At 40.9% G+C, this 19,676-nt stretch overlaps 1 protein-coding gene across 1 annotated transcript in view; it reads right to left on the bottom strand.

The window, feature by feature from the left end:
- PC (pyruvate carboxylase) overlaps positions 1–19,676 on the bottom strand; it is a 939,549-nt gene that overhangs the window by 59,157 nt on the left and 860,716 nt on the right. Inside the window, exons 13-16 of the mRNA XM_077450039.1 lie at positions 8,193–8,282; positions 7,393–7,614; positions 6,514–6,670; positions 4,439–4,679 (exon numbers count right to left, since the gene is read on the bottom strand). Coding sequence (XP_077306165.1) covers positions 4,439–4,679; positions 6,514–6,670; positions 7,393–7,614; positions 8,193–8,282 — 710 coding nt within the window. The remainder of the gene's footprint in view (positions 1–4,438; positions 4,680–6,513; positions 6,671–7,392; positions 7,615–8,192; positions 8,283–19,676) is intronic.

The raw sequence follows: 19,676 nt of genomic DNA, 5'->3' as shown, positions 1-19,676 counted from the left end.
GCTTGTGAACTTGACCTTTTGGCATGTCCCCAACCATCCCTGTCTGCCTGTGACCCTGAACCTTTCGCGTGTACTCTGTTGTACCTGTCTGCTAGTTGCCTTGACCTCTGCCTTATCCCTTTACTATCCTTGTTGTTCCAGCCTGCTGCTTCCTTTTCCTGTAGTCTACAGTGAGCGTGAGCTGTGAGACCCTGGGGGCTGCGACCCAGAGCCAGACTGCAGCGAAGTCCATCCTCACCACTGGAGGCTTTGGTGAACACTTGCTGGCTCTTAGACTCCGCACTCTGGGGAATTTATGCTCTAGCTCCCACTGGGATCTGTGTTAGTGATCCAGTAGACCTGCATCCTAAATCTCTCTGGGTACAATCCGCAGCAGTCAGTCCTAAGGTCGACTACCTTAGCGGTGCACTTCCGACTCCTACGGAGTACATCTGTCACCTGGTCTCAGGTGACCTGACAAGCCCGATCTGGTCTAATGGAACCTACCTTGAAATTTTCAAGTTGCAACATGGGGCCTTATGGAAGAGGTATGGGGTGCTATATATTAGACATATTTTTCATAATGGAGTACTGTTGTCATTTGAAGCTCTGCAGGAGCTGTTTGGTTTGCCATCTTCCATGTACTTTTATTATATGCTTTTATTATATGCAATGACTCTGTGCCCTGGGGAATCTATGCCCTGGGGAATCATGCCGTGACAGCTCAAAGTAGATGTTCTGAATGGTCTCCTTCTCCGAGACCATTGTTTAACTTGATCAAAAGAGCCTTTACCACCAAGGGATTTATATCACAATGTTATAGTATGTTAATACAGAATTTTCTAAAAAGCACCCTCTATGTATGCTGGATACATGGGAGAGAGATGTAGGTCAGATGGATTGGGACCAATCGGAGGAAGCTCTCCAGGAGGTGCCAATCTGTTCACTGAATGTCTTGCAGAGGATAACACAACTGTACATCATGCTGAGGGTGTACTATACCCCCCATGGAACGTAGATTAACTCTCTCAGGCCCAGCCCGCTATGCACTAGATGTAAACAAGACCATGGTGACCTGATCCATCTACTGTGGAGGTGCCCAAAATTACATTCCTATTGGAAGGGAGTGGGTGGACACCATAAACAGGATATTTCAGATCTCTATGCATCTAGACCCAAATCCCTGTTTGTGCAATTTGCTGGAGATTGAATGAGAAGAGTGTACTAGAGTGGCAGTTATCAGAACCTTATTACTGGCATGTAAGCTAATAACGATACATTGGAAGTCAGAGGACCCTCCTACAAATAATGAATGGATCACAACAGTGGGAAATATACTCCAGATGGAGAAAGTCATATACCAACATAGGGGATGCACCCAGAATTTTGAAAAACTCTGTGGCCCATGGCTTCATGTACCTGGGCTTGTCCCGGAGGATCTGGTTATGGGTAGGTTATTGGGTTTGAATGCCGGTTGAAACTGATCGGGTCTGTATGTATATGTTTACTTTAATAAACTTTTTCTTTGGATTAAAAAAAAACAAACCCAAAAGCAAAAATGTATAATATTGCATCTTACCAATTCTTAGATGTGATGGATGACTAAGGCAAGCCATACGTTATACAATTTTATTTTCTTCAACCTGTAAAAATTGCTCGATGTTGATGGGGTAAGCCTTCAATGCTGTGCTATTGTATTCTCAGTGAGAGTTTTCCCAGCCGTCAGAATACAGTGATCACTGCCAACAGCTATAACTGCAGGGAGTGATCACAGGAAAAAAAAAACAGGCTGCTTGTACTGAAGTTTATTGATGGATCGACCAGTACAACCAGCCTTCCCATAGATGGATCAGCAGGAACTGGCCAAATCTATTTTCAGCTGGTAATCGAGATCCATTTCTTTTTACAGCACAAACCCTCCAGGAGAATTAACATGGATGACACAAACCACTTTTAAGTTTACCTTTGGAACATAGTTACATAGTTGGTGAGGTTGAAAAAAGATAAGTCCATCAAGTCCAACCTGTGTGTGTGATTATATCTCAGTATTACAATGTACACTGTATGTTGTGGTCGTTCAGGTGCTTATCTAATAGTTTTTTTTAAACTGATGCCTCCTGCTGAAACCACCGCCTGGAAGGGAATTCCACATCCTTGCTGCTCTTGCAGTAAAGAACCAGTATCGCAGTTTAAGGTTAAACCTCTTTTCTCCTAATTTTAATGCGTGGCCACGTGTCTTATTAAATTCCCTTCCATGGAAAAGTTTTATCCCTATTAAATAACAGTATGGTATTTGTAAATAGAAATCATATCCCCTCTCAAGCATCTCTTTTCTCCAGAGAGAATAAGTTCAGTGCTCGCAACCTTTCTTCATAACCAATATCCTCCAGTCCCTTTATTAGCTTTGTTGCCCTTCTTTGTACTCGCTCCATTTCCAGTACATCCTTCTTGAGGACTGGTGCCCAGAATTGGACAGAATACTCCAGGTGAGGCCGGACCAGAGTCTTGTAGAGTGGGAGAATGATCACTTTATCTCTTGAGTTATTACCCTTTTAATGCATGCCAATATCCTGTTTGCTTTGTTAGCAGCAGGTCCCGTTCCATCCTTGATTCCACAGACGTTCTCCCTCCAGTGAGTAGATTTTATTCATACATTTGCCACCAAAATGCATTATTTTAAGTTTTTCTACATTAAACCTCATTTGCCATGTAGTTACCCACCCCATTAATTTGTTCAGCTCTTCTTGCAAGGTTTTCACATCCTGCTGTGAAGTTATTACCCTGCTTAGCTTAGTATCATCTGCAAATACAAAGATTGAACTGTTTGCCCCATCCTCTGGCTCGTTTATGAAAAAATTAAATAGGATTGGTCCCTGCAGAGAACCCTGGGGTATCCCACTTTCTACCCCTGACCATTCCGAGTACTCCCTATTTATCACTATCCTCTGAACTTGCCTTCGCGTAGCCAGTTTTCAATCCATGTACTCACCCTATGGTCCATGCCAATGGACCTTACTTTGTACAGTAAGCGTTGCTTTTGTAAAATTCAGATACACCACATCTACGGGCCTTCCTTTATCTAGATAGCAGCTCACCTCCTCATAGAAGGTTAATAGATTGGTTTGGCAAGAAAGATTCTTCATAAATCCATGCTGATTACTGCTAATGATACAGTTTTCATTACAGGCTAACTGGTTTTTAAATATAAAAGTAAAAATTAGGAACAATGGTCTGGCAATTACTAGACTGAGTTCCCTAAGGACCCTCGGGGGCAAGCCAACTGGTCCCAGGGTGGAGATTGTAACATGTTCCAGTTCCTGCCTCCTCCCCCGATAACCCCTCCCTGTGAAAGTGTGTGAGGTATCTTCCCCCTGCACCCGCTGTAAGAATTTAAAAACAGCATAGTCATAGGGACAATGCTAAAAAAGGATATATAAGGTTTTGTAATTACTAAATGTAATGTATTTAAATAAATAGGATTTTTGCATTAGATATAATTCAATAGACATTCTTCTGCCAGGTATGCAAATGATAGAAACTAACTGTTAAAATGCCCCAATCACATCGTGTCCAAACCAGGTAACTCTTCAGTTTTAACAATACTACTAGCAGTATCACTATACCCCAAACATGTAATACTAATTGAAAAATAATAATTTTCACAGTGCTGCATGGAAATATACGCAAAACATAATATACAAAATATTGTCTATTTGCAACATTGCTGGGAACAGATTTATCTAGGTAAGTGGACATTGTAGGCAATCTAGGTGGCAAAACTATGCAAAGCAGTTACATAGTCAGGTTGAAAAAAGACACAAGTCCATCTAGTTCAACCAAAAATCATACAATCCCATATATGTGCACAGACCTATACCCACAGTTGATCCAAAGGCAACCCCCCCCCCCCCCCCCCGAAAACACGCATAATCCAATTTTCTCCAGCAGGGGAAAAAAAAAACCTTCCTGAGCCAGGCAATCGGGTATTCCCTGGATCAGTTATAAAGGTTTATTTTACCCTCAAATAATAAACATGGCGTATTTACTTGCTCTGTGCTATAGTATGGCACAGGACCTCCCTGGAATTTCCTCTTCTGGAGTCCCTTGTTGGTGCTCTCAGCTTTTCCTCTTCCTCCTTCTTGTACCACCATAGCAAGCTGTGTGCAGGTGCACACCAGAGCCTTGATGTGTGTGTCAACAGACGAACACAGCATGGTTCTGTCAGCCCAGCACTCCATCCTCATAGGATTTGATTGACAGCACCAGAAGCCAATGGCTCCCGCTGCTGCCTCTGTGTCCAGGAACAGAGACCAGTGGCACTTCAGAAATCAAGATAGGACACGGGTATATTGGGGGGCATACAATTATTGGGACTTTTTTTTACTGTAATGTAAAAAATGTCCTGCCTTTAGAACCACTGTAAGCATAACGACCCAGTAATAGTTTACTACTGTTATACCTTAATGCATAAAATGTGGGTTCCAGCTTTCACAAGCTCTTCAGCCAGGTTCACATAGTAGTCCAATGTGTATTTAGTACGAGTGGGGTCTGCAACATCACCAGTGTAGGAAATAGCAGCCTCTACAACGCCACCAGCTTGGCCTGCTGCCTCCATACCCAAGATCATGTTTGGTAGGTAATTCAAAGAGTCAAATACTCTGAAAATATCCATGCCATTCTCTTTTGCCACTTCACAAAACCTAAGGAAATAAAAAAAAAAAAAACAAGCAGTACATTAATCTCATAGCACAGATTCTACTTATTTTAAAGTGTACCTGTCAGGTATTCAATGATCTACTGATCTGTGACACATACAGAAGACTTCAGACACCCTTTATATATAGGCTGTATGTTGTTACTGCTGCATGAATCTAACTATTAAAAAATATCACTACTAAATCTCTAACCTTTACATTCTGTAGATAAACGTAAAGACAATGGTGGAATTAACAAAGAGGCACATTCAACCCTGAAACCTAAACTTACATGGGTAGTAGAGATGGCTGATAAAAATCTGTTCTGTTAATGTGATGCACACCACTCATGCAAGTTTAATTCCCCCATTATCTTCATTGGCTGTTTGTATGAAAAAAATAGCTAAAATGACCAAGTCCATGTAAAAATACACAACCAATAAAAAATTTGCTGATGCTGGGAAATTCTTGCTTTCATAATCTGCACGCACAGCTGCACAAATAACATACATTTATAATATGAATGACTCTATCAACTTATTTGTTATTGTTTTAAAAAAAAAAGGTATTTTAGAAAATGAGGGTAATTGTTTACCTACTTGTAAAAATGTTAATTGCTTGGCTATTATACTGAACCTATGTCTTCGATAATTTCTTAGTCACTGACCCAGAACTAATGTGTGGATCAAGAGAGTAAGGAGTTGGATAGAGTAGGGAAAATTAGACACTCTGACAGGTTTTTATTGTCATCTGTGTCCCTGCTGCTACAATACAACCTCTAAAGAAAGTGAGAGGGAATTAGAAATTCTAGAGTTGTTACCATAGTATTAAGTGGGGAAATATCCTCCAATGGGGGCAAATGTCCATTGATGACTGCCCAAGGAGTCATCCACACGTTTCTGCTCTGGTGTGCGGACACCTGTTATGGTCCACATTAAAGTGTGCCCTATTAAGGCAGGCCATTCATATCAATGGGCTGCCAAAGCAATGGAACAGAAAAAAAAGAACATGCAAACATTTTTAGCAATGCAGCGCACCCCAACTCATGGCAGTTCATTACTATGTGTTGACTTGTGCTTATGCGCATCCCCTAGTGTGAATATGAATAGCACTGTAACTCACTAATGTGCATATGGTGCTTTTAAGTGCATTGCAATAATGTAAGGGTGGGTCTGACGTTGGGCTTTAAGGAAGCAAGGTGGTCAGCATGACACCAGGCAACTAGCATTTTCAGACAGCGAAGACGGTATTTTCAGCCTTCAAGCTTCTCCCAGGAAAAGTTTTCTTTAAAGGCAGTGCTGTATTTTTCAGCATTTTAAAGAGCCTTTAGGCCACTTCAACATAAACATGATTTAATTCTTTCCAAGCCTTACTATAAAGATGCCATATATTTTATATTGTTCACTGATGTTAGTCAAAAAACCTGAAACCTGAAGCAGCTGTATACAAGGCTCTATATGTGCGCCCACTCTCTGAAAAGAAGGAATAAACCTTAGTATTTTGGAGTTTTGATGAAAGTGATCAACACAAAAAATATACCTTTTGTTTTAAAGAAAGCAATGCCATATTTTATTTGAGGGCTTTTTGCTATCTTTTCATCCACATACCACTACCTGACTAGTTATCGGCCTATGAAACGCAAAAATATATGTTAAGCAGAGGGTCTAAGGGACAAACCCCCAAAACTAAGCATCTTTTATTTGCTGTCTGTTCACATTTTAATTGACATAAACACTATTATTATTAATAATAATAATAATGATATAAAAAAATAGCAAAAAAAAAAGTAATAAGCAAAAAGGCAGGATAAATGAGAGTTGTCACTTTTCCTGTTACTTACTTGAACACAGCATTATCAGGGTAGTTTGTATATCCTACAGCATTTGCACCTCTCAATAACATCTGGAAGGGTATGTTAGGAATATGCGCCCTCATTTCCTGCAGACGTCTCCAAGGGCATTCATAAAGGAAGCGCATGGCAACATCAAAAGTAGCACCTTTAGAAAGAGACCATAAATACTGTCACACTACAACAAAATCATGCATACCATTGGCATTTAACAGAAAAAATGTCATCTAACCTTAAGTAAACATATATAAAACCAGGAGAGTTTGGACATAAAATGTCATGAAAATAGAATGTCAAAGCACTGAAATAGCTTAGCTGAAATGTGTTAAAAACTGGTCTAGAGGAGATTAAAAAAAGCCAAAATTTTGTCATCAATAATATTTCCTATGAAAATAATTTATCAAGACAGTGATATAGTTAATGCTAAAAAACACGGCAAGAAAAAGTCCATGATCGGATCTTTGAATATGCTGAAATAAAAAAAAATGCTGTGCTCCACTATGATTGAAATGCTACTCTATTGTATGTTTTTAAAAACGGGAGTAACTTACTCATAACGTCCAATTCAGGTTTTAATTCATTGAGGAATTAAAGCAAATCTGATTGGTTAGTCAAACTATTGCCATCATTATATACAAACACTGAGCCCATGTCACTTGTTACAGGTCCTCTTTATTGGCGCACTGAAAAGCTGTCCAACTGTCTAAATCTGGATACCTTGATCCAGCATAGTTACCATGCCCAGTGACAGATTAAGGAGTACAGGAAAAGCAAATAACAAATGCACTAGAAATACAGACAGAATATTGCAGAAGATTTTATGAATAATAATTGGTAATCTAAAAATATTCTGTCACTATTATATCTTACCTCCCCAGTTTTCCAAACTGAAGAGATTGTTGAAGTTGTGAGAGACAAAAGGAGAGATCTTTTTTAGGTCATGAGTACGAACGCGGGTGGCAAGAAGAGATTGGTGGGCATCTCTGAAGGTCGTGTCCATTAGAAGAAGTCCACGGTGCTTGCGTATAGCCTTGGCAAACCCCTGTGGACCTTCTCGTAGCAGGATATCCCTAAATCCAGGAGGCGGCTGACCTAGCACATATGAATAAAAAATTGTAAATAGAACAAAAACTCAATTTTAACTCATCAACCTGTTACACACACACAAACACATATCCGTGAGGCTTACTTGATGCCGTGCCATTAATCAAAGCTAACCTTTAGGACTCATGTACACTGAATGTTATAAAAATAACAATAGCGTTAGCTGTAGAATGATTTTTGCAGTAGTGTTTTTCAGCGTTTTTTTATCAAAACTATACTTCCGCTTATGGCTCAAAAACCCTAATAAACGCAGAATAGACAAGTTTTTTAACGTTTTTTCAGCGTTTTTGCAGCTGAAAAACTCCTCTTAAACCCCACTAGTGCTGGGGATTTTTTTTCCCAGCCAGAAAACACCTCTTCCAAAAATTGCTGATAAAAGCCTATGTGTGCATGGACACATAGTATAGTATGCTGGGGAGTTTACTGGCTGCAGAGAATAATGCTTGAAGCCAAAATCAACAGCTGTAAAAATGTCCAGTGTGCATGAGGCCTTAGTGATACACAAAGTGATTAAACATTTGTTATTGGGATCGTACATAAAGAATTCAAGTAAAATCAAAACTTACTTATTGGCACAAGGGGCACGACAGGATCAATATTAGATGGCTTGGCCTTAACAGGAATGGGTGTAGTTGGACCATTCACCATCACATGACCTAGAAAATTAGATCTTAGTTTAGTCATTTACAGTTATTTCGCAGTCGTATTTTCCCAATTTCTAAGTAACTAACAGCTAATGACAAATCTGCAATAATTATTATATACTGTAATCTGTAAAAAAAAAAAATATATATATTCTGCTTTAGCTGTCTAGACAAATAAATTATTGGAAATAAATATATGTGCCCCATCAATGAGTAAGAAGTGTCTCATGTAGGTTGAGATGCACTGAGCATAAAAAATTGGGGTTTCAGTTTTGAATTGGTATATCTGGGCTCCAGGACCCATACTTGGATATGTTGTTGACAAACCCTGGCTTCACATTTTGCAAACAAACAGCATTGTGATTGTAAAGGTGTGCACAGCCCTCTTAGAACTGGAACTGAATATGGTTCAGGGCTCCATCCCCCAAAGAAACCATTGTACTGCTAGGGGGCAGCAGGTGCACATACAGACTAGAAGTGTATGTCTGTGTGCTGATGCTGACCAGGCCAACACCTAGAAAATACAGATGTTTCAGGCGCAGCCAACACTTCTGGCATTCTGGCCATGAAGACTGAGATTGATTAGGCTGACTGCCCCTGAATCCTATGCTTTGATTGCTGTATAGCCAGGAGGCTGTAGTTTTACTTTGGACACTGCGTGATGCTGAAACCCTGAGCGGGAAATCTGAGTTTAAAGAACTTTACTTTTAATAAAAGTAGGCAAAGAAAGTTCCCAAACAGAAAAAGCTAAAAACTCTTGGTGCTAATCCTCACATACATACTGCACATATCTCTTTCTATAGAGACTTTTACAGTGCTGTTACATAGCATTTTTGCATATTTGAAACATTTAAAGGAGAAGTCCAGCCTGAGCTCATTATATATATTCAACACTGCTTTGATATATTTAACGCAACATTTTTTTATTTTCTTTGGTCTATTGTGAAAATATCTCGCACTTGTTTCATACATTTTTTGATTCTTTGTCATATGCGCAGTATAATGGTTTATGATTTTCACTATAAATGTTAGTAACCAGTTATATTATGTACATTTTGGAAAGAACCCAGGCCTTTTTTAAAACAATCTACTGAACAGGCCAGAACAACCTCTGGCGGGAGTCTATTCCACATTTTCACAACTCTTACTGTGAAGAAACTTTTCCATATTTGGAGATTAAATCTTTTTCTCTAGACGTAAAGAGTGCCCCCTTGTCCCCTGTGATGACCTTAAAGTGAATACCTCAACACCAAGTTCACTCTATGGACCAGTTATGTATTTGTACATGTTGATCATATCCCCCCCTATTCTCCTCTTCCCTAAGAGTGAATAAATTCAGTTCCTCTAATCTTTTGTCATAGCTGAGCTCCTCCATGCCTCTTATCCATTTGGTTGCCCTTCTCTGCATTTTCTCCAGTTCCCCTATATTCTTTTTGAGAACTGGGGCCCAAAACTGAACTGCATATTCCAGATGAGGTCTTACTAATCATTTGTACAGGGGAAAAATTATCTCTCTCTCTCTGGAGCCCATACCTCTCTTAATACAAGAAAGGACTTTGCTCGCTTTGGAAACTGCAGTTTAGCCCCAAGTGCATAACTTTACATTTATCAACATTAAAGCTCATTTACCACTAGGGATTAGACTGATGTACGAGTCGAACGTAAGTCAGACCCCAAAGCACCCTCCCTATGTTGAGGGCATGTGGCCCGGTACGGTTCAGGAGGGGGTGGGCGCTCTCTCGCCCCCCCCTCTTTTCCTGCAGCCTACCAGGTTTTGTGCTCGGATAAGGGTCTGGTATGGATTTTTGGGGGGACCACATGCCATTTAAAAAAAAAATAATGTGGTGAAGGGTTCCCCTTAATTTCCATATCAGACCTGAAGGTCTCAATATGGATTTTAGGGGGACCCCCATGCAATTTTTTTTTCTATATTTTGGTTTGGGGTTCCCCTTAATATTCATACCAGACCCAAAGGCCTGGTAATGGACTGGGGGATCCCACTTTTTTTTTTTTCAATGAGTTTTATCTATATTACCGAGACCCAACAATTCATTACAGCTGCGATCAGTTTTAAATGACAATTTTTCCTTTACAAATGTCATTTTGATGTGGTACTGTTCTAAACACGGAAAACATGCACCACTTTGAAGGCATACTATAGACACCCCCCAGGCACGATATTTAAAGGAATATTTAATTTTTCCCTTTAAGCATTAAAAAAAAGTCACTGTTCCCGAAAAAACAGCGGTTTTAACCACTTAAGGACCGCCTCACGCTGATATACATTGGCAGAATGGCACGGCTGGGCACAAGCACGTACAGGTACGTTGCCCTTTAAGAGCCCAGCCGCCGCACTCACGACCCGGTCCTGAGCTCCGTGACTGTGGCACCCGCGGACCCGATCACCGCCGGTGTCCCGTGATTGGGTCACAGAGCTGAAGAACGGGGAAAGGTAAGTGTATACAAACCTCTCCCCGTGCTTCCTAGTGAGCTTGTCACTGATCGTCTGTTTCCTGTCATAGGGAAAGACGATCAGTGACTTCACATGCCAAGCCACGCCCCCTACAGTAAGAAACACAAATTAGGTCACACTTAACCCCTACACTGCCCCCTAGTGTTAACCCCTTCACTGACAGTGACATTTTTACAGTAATCAGTGCATTTTTAATCACACTGATAGCTGTATTAATACCAATGGTCCCAAAAATGTGTCAAAATTGTCAGACGTGTCCGCCATAATGTCGCAGGCACAATAAAAATCGCTGATCGCCGCCATTACTAGTAAAAAAAAAAATATTAATAAAAATGCCATAAAACTATCCCCTATTTTGTAGACGCTATAACTTTTGCGCAAACCAATCAATAAACGCGATTTTTTTTACCACACTTATTGCGATTTTTTTTAACCAAAAATATGTAGAAGAATTCGTATCAGCCTAAACTGAGGAAAAAAATAATTTTTATATATTTTTTGGAGGTCTTTATTATAGCAAAAAGTAAAAAATATTGAATTTTTTTCAAAATTGTCGCTCTATTTTTGTTTATAGTGCAAAAAAATAAAAACCACAGAGGTGATCAAATACCACCAAAAGAAAGGTCTATTTGTGGGAAAAAGGACACCAATTTTGTTTGGGAGCCACATCGCACGAGCGTGCAATTGTCAGTTAAAGCGACGCAGTGCCGAATCACAAAAAGGGGCCTGGTCCTTTAGCTGGTCCAGGACTTAAGTGGTTAAAAATACATTTTGCATTGATACATGCCCCCTGGGGCAGGACCCAGGTCCCCAAACACTTTTTATGACAATAACTTGCATATAAGCTTTTAAAATGAGCACTTTTGATTATTCCTGTTCGCGTCCCATAGACTTTAACAGTGTTCTGCCAAATATTTTATCTTTTTTTAAATATAAGTTTTTATTGATGCCAAACATGGGCTATGACAATAAGTACAAATATATATAAAAACATTCAAAAGGGGAGGGGGAAAAAACGCGATCAACATTAACACATCGAGGGAGAGATCAGACAGGGTTCATGTCATTGATGAATCTTCTAGTAAAAGTTGATGAAGGTTGGAAAACCTTGGTCACTTTTCATCTCCTCTCCCTCCTCCCAACCCTCCAAATGCCGCTCACCCCATCCAGGTGGAACTCCATCTCCAGAGGCAGGGGGAGAGAAGGGGGGACTCCCCAAGGAAGGGAAGGGGGGAATCTAAGGAGGGAGCAGGAGGGGCAGGGGGCAGGGTGGGGTAGGGATGAGGAGTGTATAGGGAGGCCCTGGTTGATTCAGGATGGCCTCAGATTTCATCTTTATTCGGGTACTGACTTCATCAAGAAGTCCTAAGGGGAGTACCTTATGAGGTATAAGATGAACTGGTGCCATAGCGCCCATGCCTCTTTATATTTTTCTTGTTGTTGTCTTGCAGTAAGCACAAAGTCTTCCATTTTACTAATGTTCTCTACTATCCGGATCCAACTAGCCACTGTTGGTGGGGTTTGACTTTTCGATTGAAGTGGGATACAGGATTTTGTGGCATTTAACAAGTGGCGTAGAATAGATTTTTTGTGGCTCTTAGTTGATATTGTGTTTACGTGCAGTAAGAAGAATGCTGGGTCATCTGGGATAGTGTATTCCGTAAACTTCTGAATGGTTATTCTGACTGTAGACCAGAAATGGGACAGCTTTGGACAAGACCAGAATATGTGTAACAAAGTACCCCTGTCTCTCTGGCAACTCCAGCACAGTGAGGAAGTGTTCGGGTAGTATGTAGGACATGTGGGGTCAAATACCACCTTGTCAGGAGCTTATAATTAGTTTCTTGTGCTTTTGTACAGATGGAGGATCTTAGGGAAAACGTTATGATACGCTGGGTCTGGTTTTGAAGTAAATGTACAGTTTAGGTCTCTCTCCCACTTACTCAGAAAGGGCGGGTGCATGCTTTCCGTAGGGGAAATGAGAAGGTTGTACATTATGCATAGTGTCCTCGGGAGTACACCTTCCTCCGAGCAGAAGTCCTCAAAGGTTTACCTTACGGGTTAGGTATGGATGTGAGGCAGTTTCTTAATTGGTCAGCCGTCTAAAAACGCCAGTTTAAAGGTGCCGTTTCGCTTCTAATGCCATGTACACATGACCAGACTTTCCGGCATACTAGGTCCGACGGTCTTCCCGATGAACTTACCTTACAAATGGACTTGGACACACACAACCACACCAAAGTCCGATGAATTTGACTGTGTTGACATATGACCGGACTAGAATAAGTTCATAGCCAGTACCCAATAGCTGCCCTAGTGTCAGTTTTCGTCTGTCGGTCTAGCATACAGACAAATTGATTTTTCGACTGGACTCGAGTCCGTTGGAAAGATTTGAAACATGTTCTAAAACTAAAGTCCATCTGACTTTTCGACAGTAAAGGTCCAGTGAAGCCCACACACAATCAAATTTTCTGACTGATTTGTTCCATTTGACCTTTGCTGTTGAAAAGTCCGGCCGTGTGTACACGGCATTAGTGTTTCTAAAGAGGGCCAAGAGTCATTTATCAAGAAGTGTCGTGCTTGTGTACAGTTTATATCTTTTAAAGAATTGCTGACCTGGGGGTCCAGACCTGGTGGAAATGTTGGGTTCCCTATAATGGGATATAGGGGAGAATTAGGTGTGGATAGTGACTGTGTGAGACAGGCTTGTGACCCTATGAGGAGTGTCATCCCTATCAGTGGATGTTTCTTTACGCCTGACGAGAGATGTTCATAACACCAAACAGCTCCCTGCAGGGGTAATTGTGTTTGAGCTTGTTCCAGATGTGTCCATAACTTCAGGTCTTGATGACGGCACCGGTCTAATATCCTACCTAGTTGTACAGCTTGGTAGTACTTCTTCACATCTGGGACCGCTAGGCCTCTATTAAGCTTGGGCAGGGAGAGTAGGATACGGGGTAGCCTTGGTTTAATATTTACCTGTATAAATTTGTTGAACTGTGTACTTGTCTAAAGAACGAAGTTGAGATATAGATTGGAAGTGCCTGTAATAAGTAGAGGAATTTGGGTAGAATGCATGTCTTGATAAGATCTGCCCAACCAAGAGTGGAAGCCCTTGTGCCATGATTCTAGTAAGGTTCAGGTTTTGATTAGTAAAGGAGGGAAATTCAGATTAAAAGGTATGATTAAGATTAGCTGGAATGGAAGTGCCCGGGTTTTCCAGGGCAGTCAATGTTCACTTAAAATTGAAATTGGAGCACGGTGTTTGCATAGCAGTTTGTGGCCATGGCTTCTGACTTATTATAATAAATTTTGAGGTTGGATATGTTTCCATAGGTATCGAATTCACAGAGGAGGTTTGGGAGGGAAAATGACAGGTTTGTAAGGGAAAAAAGCAAGGAATCCGCGTAGGGAGAAACCTTGTATTGGGTGTCTCCCACCTTAAGGCCTTGGATGTCTGGGTTGTTTCTGATTTTACATTGGAATGGCTCTAATGATAAGGCGAAAAGGAGGGGTGACAGCGGACAGCCTTGTCTAGTCCCGTTCATGATCAAGAGGGGTCAGATAGGATTCTATTTACTTTAACTTGTGCTGTAGGGGTGGAGTATTTTTGGGCAATCCATCTAGTCACGGTTTCCCCTAGTCCTATATATCTAAGGACTGAGAACATGTATTCCCAGTTAACCTTATTGAAGACTTTTTCCGCGTGGGTGTTTATGAAGACAGAAGGTGTGTGGGTCTGGTTGGCTACATATATTAGATTCAGTACTTTAATTGTATTATCCCTAGCTTATCTAGTGGGGATGAAGCCCACTTGATCTAAGTGGACTAAAGTTTGTAGGTGGCAGGCTAGTCGAGTCACTAGAATCTTGGTAAACAGCTTAAGGTCCGTGTTTAGGAGGGACATCGGTCTGTAGCTGCTGCATAATGTGGGATCTTTGTCATCCTTAGGGATGACCGTGAGATGTACCCGTAAGGTGTCGCTGGAAAAGGCTGCTGTGTTCCCCATTTTATTGTAGAAGGTCACCATTTAGGGGCCAAGGGATGAGAGTAATGTTCTGTAATACTGTAGGGAAAGGCCATCTGGCCCTGGGGCCTTACCTGGTTTAGTTGAATTTAGTGCCAGTTCTAATTATTCCAACGTAATTGGGCGTCTAATTCAGCTATATTTTCTGGTGTCAGTATGGGAATTTGGGCGGAGGATAGATAAGCCTTTATCAGGGGTTGTGTTCTGGGAGGGGCCGTTATATTATACAGATTTGCATAATATTCCTTAAAGGTGTTGGCTATTTGATGTGATAAACTGACCTTCGTATCAGTTGCTGTCTTAATGTGAGCAATGTAAGCGTGCATCTTAATTTCTTTAACTACCCTTGCTAGAATTCACCCGCATTTATTCCCCCGATTCCTAGGTTATGAGGCGACATTTTTGTAGTGCTGCTTTAGCCCTGGTAATTGAGGAGCTCATTGATCTGGTTGCGAAGGGAGGCGAGTTCAGCCTCTACTAGGGGGTCAGGGGCACTTTTATGTTGTGACTATGTTGTGTGTTTTCCATTTTCTCTTTTAATACGAGCGCCACGTTTTATGAAGATACCCCTAATGACCACTTTCTGTGCTTCCCACACTGCCCCCGGGGTGCAGTCTACTTCTGTGTTAGTTTGGAAGTAGAGTTTCATTTCTCTGTTTACCTCTCCCATAACTTCTGGGTTTTGTAGGAGGCTTTCATTTAACCGGTAGAAGAGAGTCCTGTGAGAGGGGTTATTGGAGCGCTTGTAGGTCAATGTTATGGGGCATGACTGGACCATGTCCTAAGACCTATAGTGGAGTCTTGAACAGCAGGAAGTTGACCGTGGGGTATCAGGAAAATAGTCTATCCTTGTATATAGTTTATGGGGAGGGGAATAGAATGTGTAGTTCCTTTCGCCCGAACGTTGGAGGCGCCACACGTCAATCAACTGTGCTTCCTATAGGTCTTTAGCGATTCATGTGCAGCTTTTGTCGATAAAGAGGATGTTCCCAAGGATGTGTCTACATTAGGGGCTTGTGGGATGTTGAAGTCACCTCCAAAATTAGTTGACCTTCCTGAAAGTTGGACAATTTAGAAAGAGTGTGTCATATAAAAGTGTCTTGACAGTCATTCGGGGTATAAATGGTTACCAACGTCAATCGCACGTCTCCTACAGAGCCTTTAATGAACGTAAATCGTCCTTCCGCATCTAACATAGAATCGCAAGTGAATCACTGTATTCTGTTAGACTGAAGGATGGAGGTACCTCTGGATTTAGTTTTGTTGGTAGAGTGATAGGTTAGGGGAAAGAATCTGTTTTTGAGGACTGGCAAACGGTCCTCTTTAAAGTGAGTTTCCTGAATGAAGGCTATATCCACCAAGCTTCTTTTAAGTGATTTATCAGCACGTCGCTTCTCTGGCACGTTAAGGCCTTTCTCCTTAATGGAGTATACTTTGAGACAGTCCATTTTCAACCAAGGTTTAGCGAAGGGAAGGGGTAAACTCGGATGGGGGGATGTCGAGGAAGTAAAATGGGGGAAGGGAACTCTGGAAGGGGGGGGGGGGTGGGGGGTTAGCTGTGTAAAAGATATAAGATGTCTTCGCAATGGGGTTGTATGGTCAACTCCCTATTGCGAGGAGCTGTGGAAAATGCAGTGGAAACGTTTTTTTTATAGGATTAAGTTCATTTTCATGGCATAGAGGGACTTATAAGATCACTCTTCCTAACATTCTGCAGTATATGCAAATTGCCAACATAAAAACTGAGCCAGCAGAATTTGTGAAAATATTTGTGTAATTCTCAAAAATTTTGGCCACGACTGTAAATATAAATGGTGGGTAAAATAAGTACTGAACATGTCACAATTTTTCTAGATAAATGTATATCTAAAGGTACTATTGACAGGACATTTTCACACGTTGGTAATAACCCATGCAATCCATACATACAAAGAAACCAAAACAAATAAGTTCAGAAATGAAATTATGTGTAATAAAATGGAATGACACAGGGAAAAAGTATTGAACACAAAGAAAGGGAGGTGCAAAAATGCATTGAAAGCCCAGATACTAGTTGAAATCTATCAGTAGTTAGAAAGAAACCCTGCCCCTTGTCAGGGCAAATTAATATCAGCTGGTTCAGTCTGAACTGATGGCCTATAAAAAGTCTCATTACCAAGGTGTCACACAAGAAACATCTCATAATGGGTAAAAGCAAAGGAGTTCTCTAAAGACCTTTGCAGCCTTATTGTTGCAAAATATACTGATGGCATTGGTTACAGAAGGATTTCTAAACATCTGAATGTTCCCATGAGCACTGTCGGGGCCATAACCCGAAAGTGGAAAGAACATAATTTCTCCATAAACAGGCTACAACCAGGCGCAAGATTTCTGACAGAGGAGTAAAAGAATTATCAGAAGAGTTGTCCAAGAGCCAAGAACCATTTGAGGAGAACTTCAGAAAGACCTGGAATTAGCAGGTCCAATTTGTCTGGTCAGATGACCCCAAAATGGAACTCTTTGGATGCAATAATACACATCATGTTTGGAGGTCAAATGGCATTGCTCATCACCACAAAAACACCATACCAACAGTGAGGTTTGAAGGTGGGAACATCATGGTGTGGGGTTGTTTTTTAGCATACGGTACTGGTAAACTTCATATCGTTGTTGGAAGGATGAATAGAAAAATTTTCTTGATGAAAATCTGCCATCTACCAGAATGATGAAGATGAAACGAGGGTGGACATTTTAGCAAGACAATGATTCTAAACACAAAGCCAAGGTGATTGGTTTCAAATAAAGAAAATAAAGCTGCTACAATAGCCCAGCCAATCACCTGACTTAAATCTATGGAAAGAATTAAAGATATGAGTTCATAGAAGAGGCCCACGGAACCTTCAATATTTGAACTGTTTGTGTGGAAGAATGGGCCAAAATCACACCTGAGCAATGCATGCAACTAATTTCTCCACACAGGAGGCATCCTGAAGCTGTCATTACCAACAAAGGATATTGTACCAAGTATTAGATACATTTCATTTAGTGTGCTCAATACTTTTTCCTTCTGTCATTCCATTTTATTACACAACTTAATTTCTGAACTTTTTTAATTTGGTTTCTTTGTATGTATGGATTGTATGGGTTGTTACTGACATGTGGTGCAAATCTCATGTCAATAGCACCTTTAGAAATATATTTACCTAGAAAAATGGTGAAGTGTTGAATACTTATTTAACCCATTATATATATAAACACACACACAGTGGAACCTTGGATTGCGAGCATAACTAATTCCAGAAGAATGCTTGTAATCCAAAGCATTCGCATAACAAAGCGAGTTTCCCCATGGAAGTCAATGGAAACTCAGATAATTTGTTCTACAGTGACTTCTATGATATGCAGTGCTGCATGTGGCCAGAGGTGGGGGTGGGGGGTACGCCGGAGACACGAAAAACACTCGGAAACTGCTTGGAGCTGCTCCAATGCACTCAGAAACACTCAGGAACAGAGTGTTTATGAGTGCATCTGAATGTCACAGCCGATCCCGCACTTCTGGCCAAACGCTAGTCAGGATTTAAAAAAAATAATAGCGCATATTGCGAAATGCTCGTTAACCGTGTTACTCGCAATCCAAGAGGTTACTGTATGTGTATATATATATATATATATATATATATACACACACACACAAAGTATCTCACAACAGTGAGTACACCCCTCACATTTTTGTAAATATATTATATCTTTTATAATGACAACACTGAAGAAATTACACTTTGGTATAATGTAAAGTAGTAAGTAGTGAGTGTGCAGCTTGTATAACAGTGTAAATTTGCTTTCCCCTCAAAATAACTCAACACATTAATGTCTAAACTGCTGGCAACAAAAGTGAGTAAACCCCTAGTTGAAAATATCCAAACTGGGCCCAATTAGCCATTTTCCCTCACCGATTTTAGGTGACTTGTTAGTGTTACAAAGTCTCAGGTGTGAATAGGGAGCAGGTGTGTTAAATTTGGTGTTATCACTCTCACTCTCTAATACTGGTCACTGGAAGTTCCACGTGGCACTTTATGGAAAATAGCTCTCTCAGGATCTGAAAAAAAGAATTGTTGCTCTACATAAATATGGCCTAGGCTATAAGAAGATTACCAAGACCCTGAAACTGAGCTGCAGCATAGTGGCCAAGACCATACAGTAGTTTAACAGGTCAGGTTCCCCTCAGAACATGCCTGCCCATGGTTGACCACAGAAGCTGAGTACACCTGCTTAGCGTCATATCCAGAGACCCCCGTAAGGCAATCAGATATTCTCTGGATTCAATGGACCATTGATCCGTTGGTTTACTGGGAGCAGTTTAGATATACTGTATGGTTGAACAGCTTGAAGCCCTTTCTTTTAATCTGTTAACTTATGCTTTGCTCTAAAGCAAAATGACTTTCAGTTCTTGGATAAGTTTTACCTGTAAAAGGTTAGCACAGAGATGGGAGCAAATTTCTAAACATTTGGGCCAACAACCCTTTTGCAAGTCACATATGGTATATTATGGTCACTACATTAATGACATCACAGTCATCTGGAATGGATCATATGATTCTATAACTTCTTTTGTTGCTATATAAGGTCCCACAGGTAACAGTGCAGGTTAGAGCACAAACCAACCCATGAAGTCCAACAAATTGTCTGTACACCTCCGAGACCCTCCAGAAGAACAACCATCTCTGCAGCACTCCACCAATCAGGCCTGTATGGTTGAGTGGCCAAACGGAAGCCACTCCTCAGTAAAGAGGCACATGACAGCCCGCCTGAAGTTTGCCAAAAGGCACTGCACATCACCTGTTCAATACCAGCCCTAAAGTGAAGCATGGTGGTGGCAGCATCATGCTGTGAGGATGTTTCCCTGGGAGACTAATCAGGATTGAGGGAA

The sequence above is a fragment of the Lithobates pipiens genome, unplaced genomic scaffold (assembly GCF_037356315.1).
Source record: "Lithobates pipiens isolate NorthernLeopardFrog02 unplaced genomic scaffold, aLitPip1_a1.2 Scaffold_10, whole genome shotgun sequence".
Lineage (NCBI taxonomy): Eukaryota > Metazoa > Chordata > Amphibia > Anura > Ranidae > Lithobates > Lithobates pipiens.
Note: the sequence above shows the minus strand (reverse complement) of the source record. Positions and strands in the feature narration are given on the sequence as shown.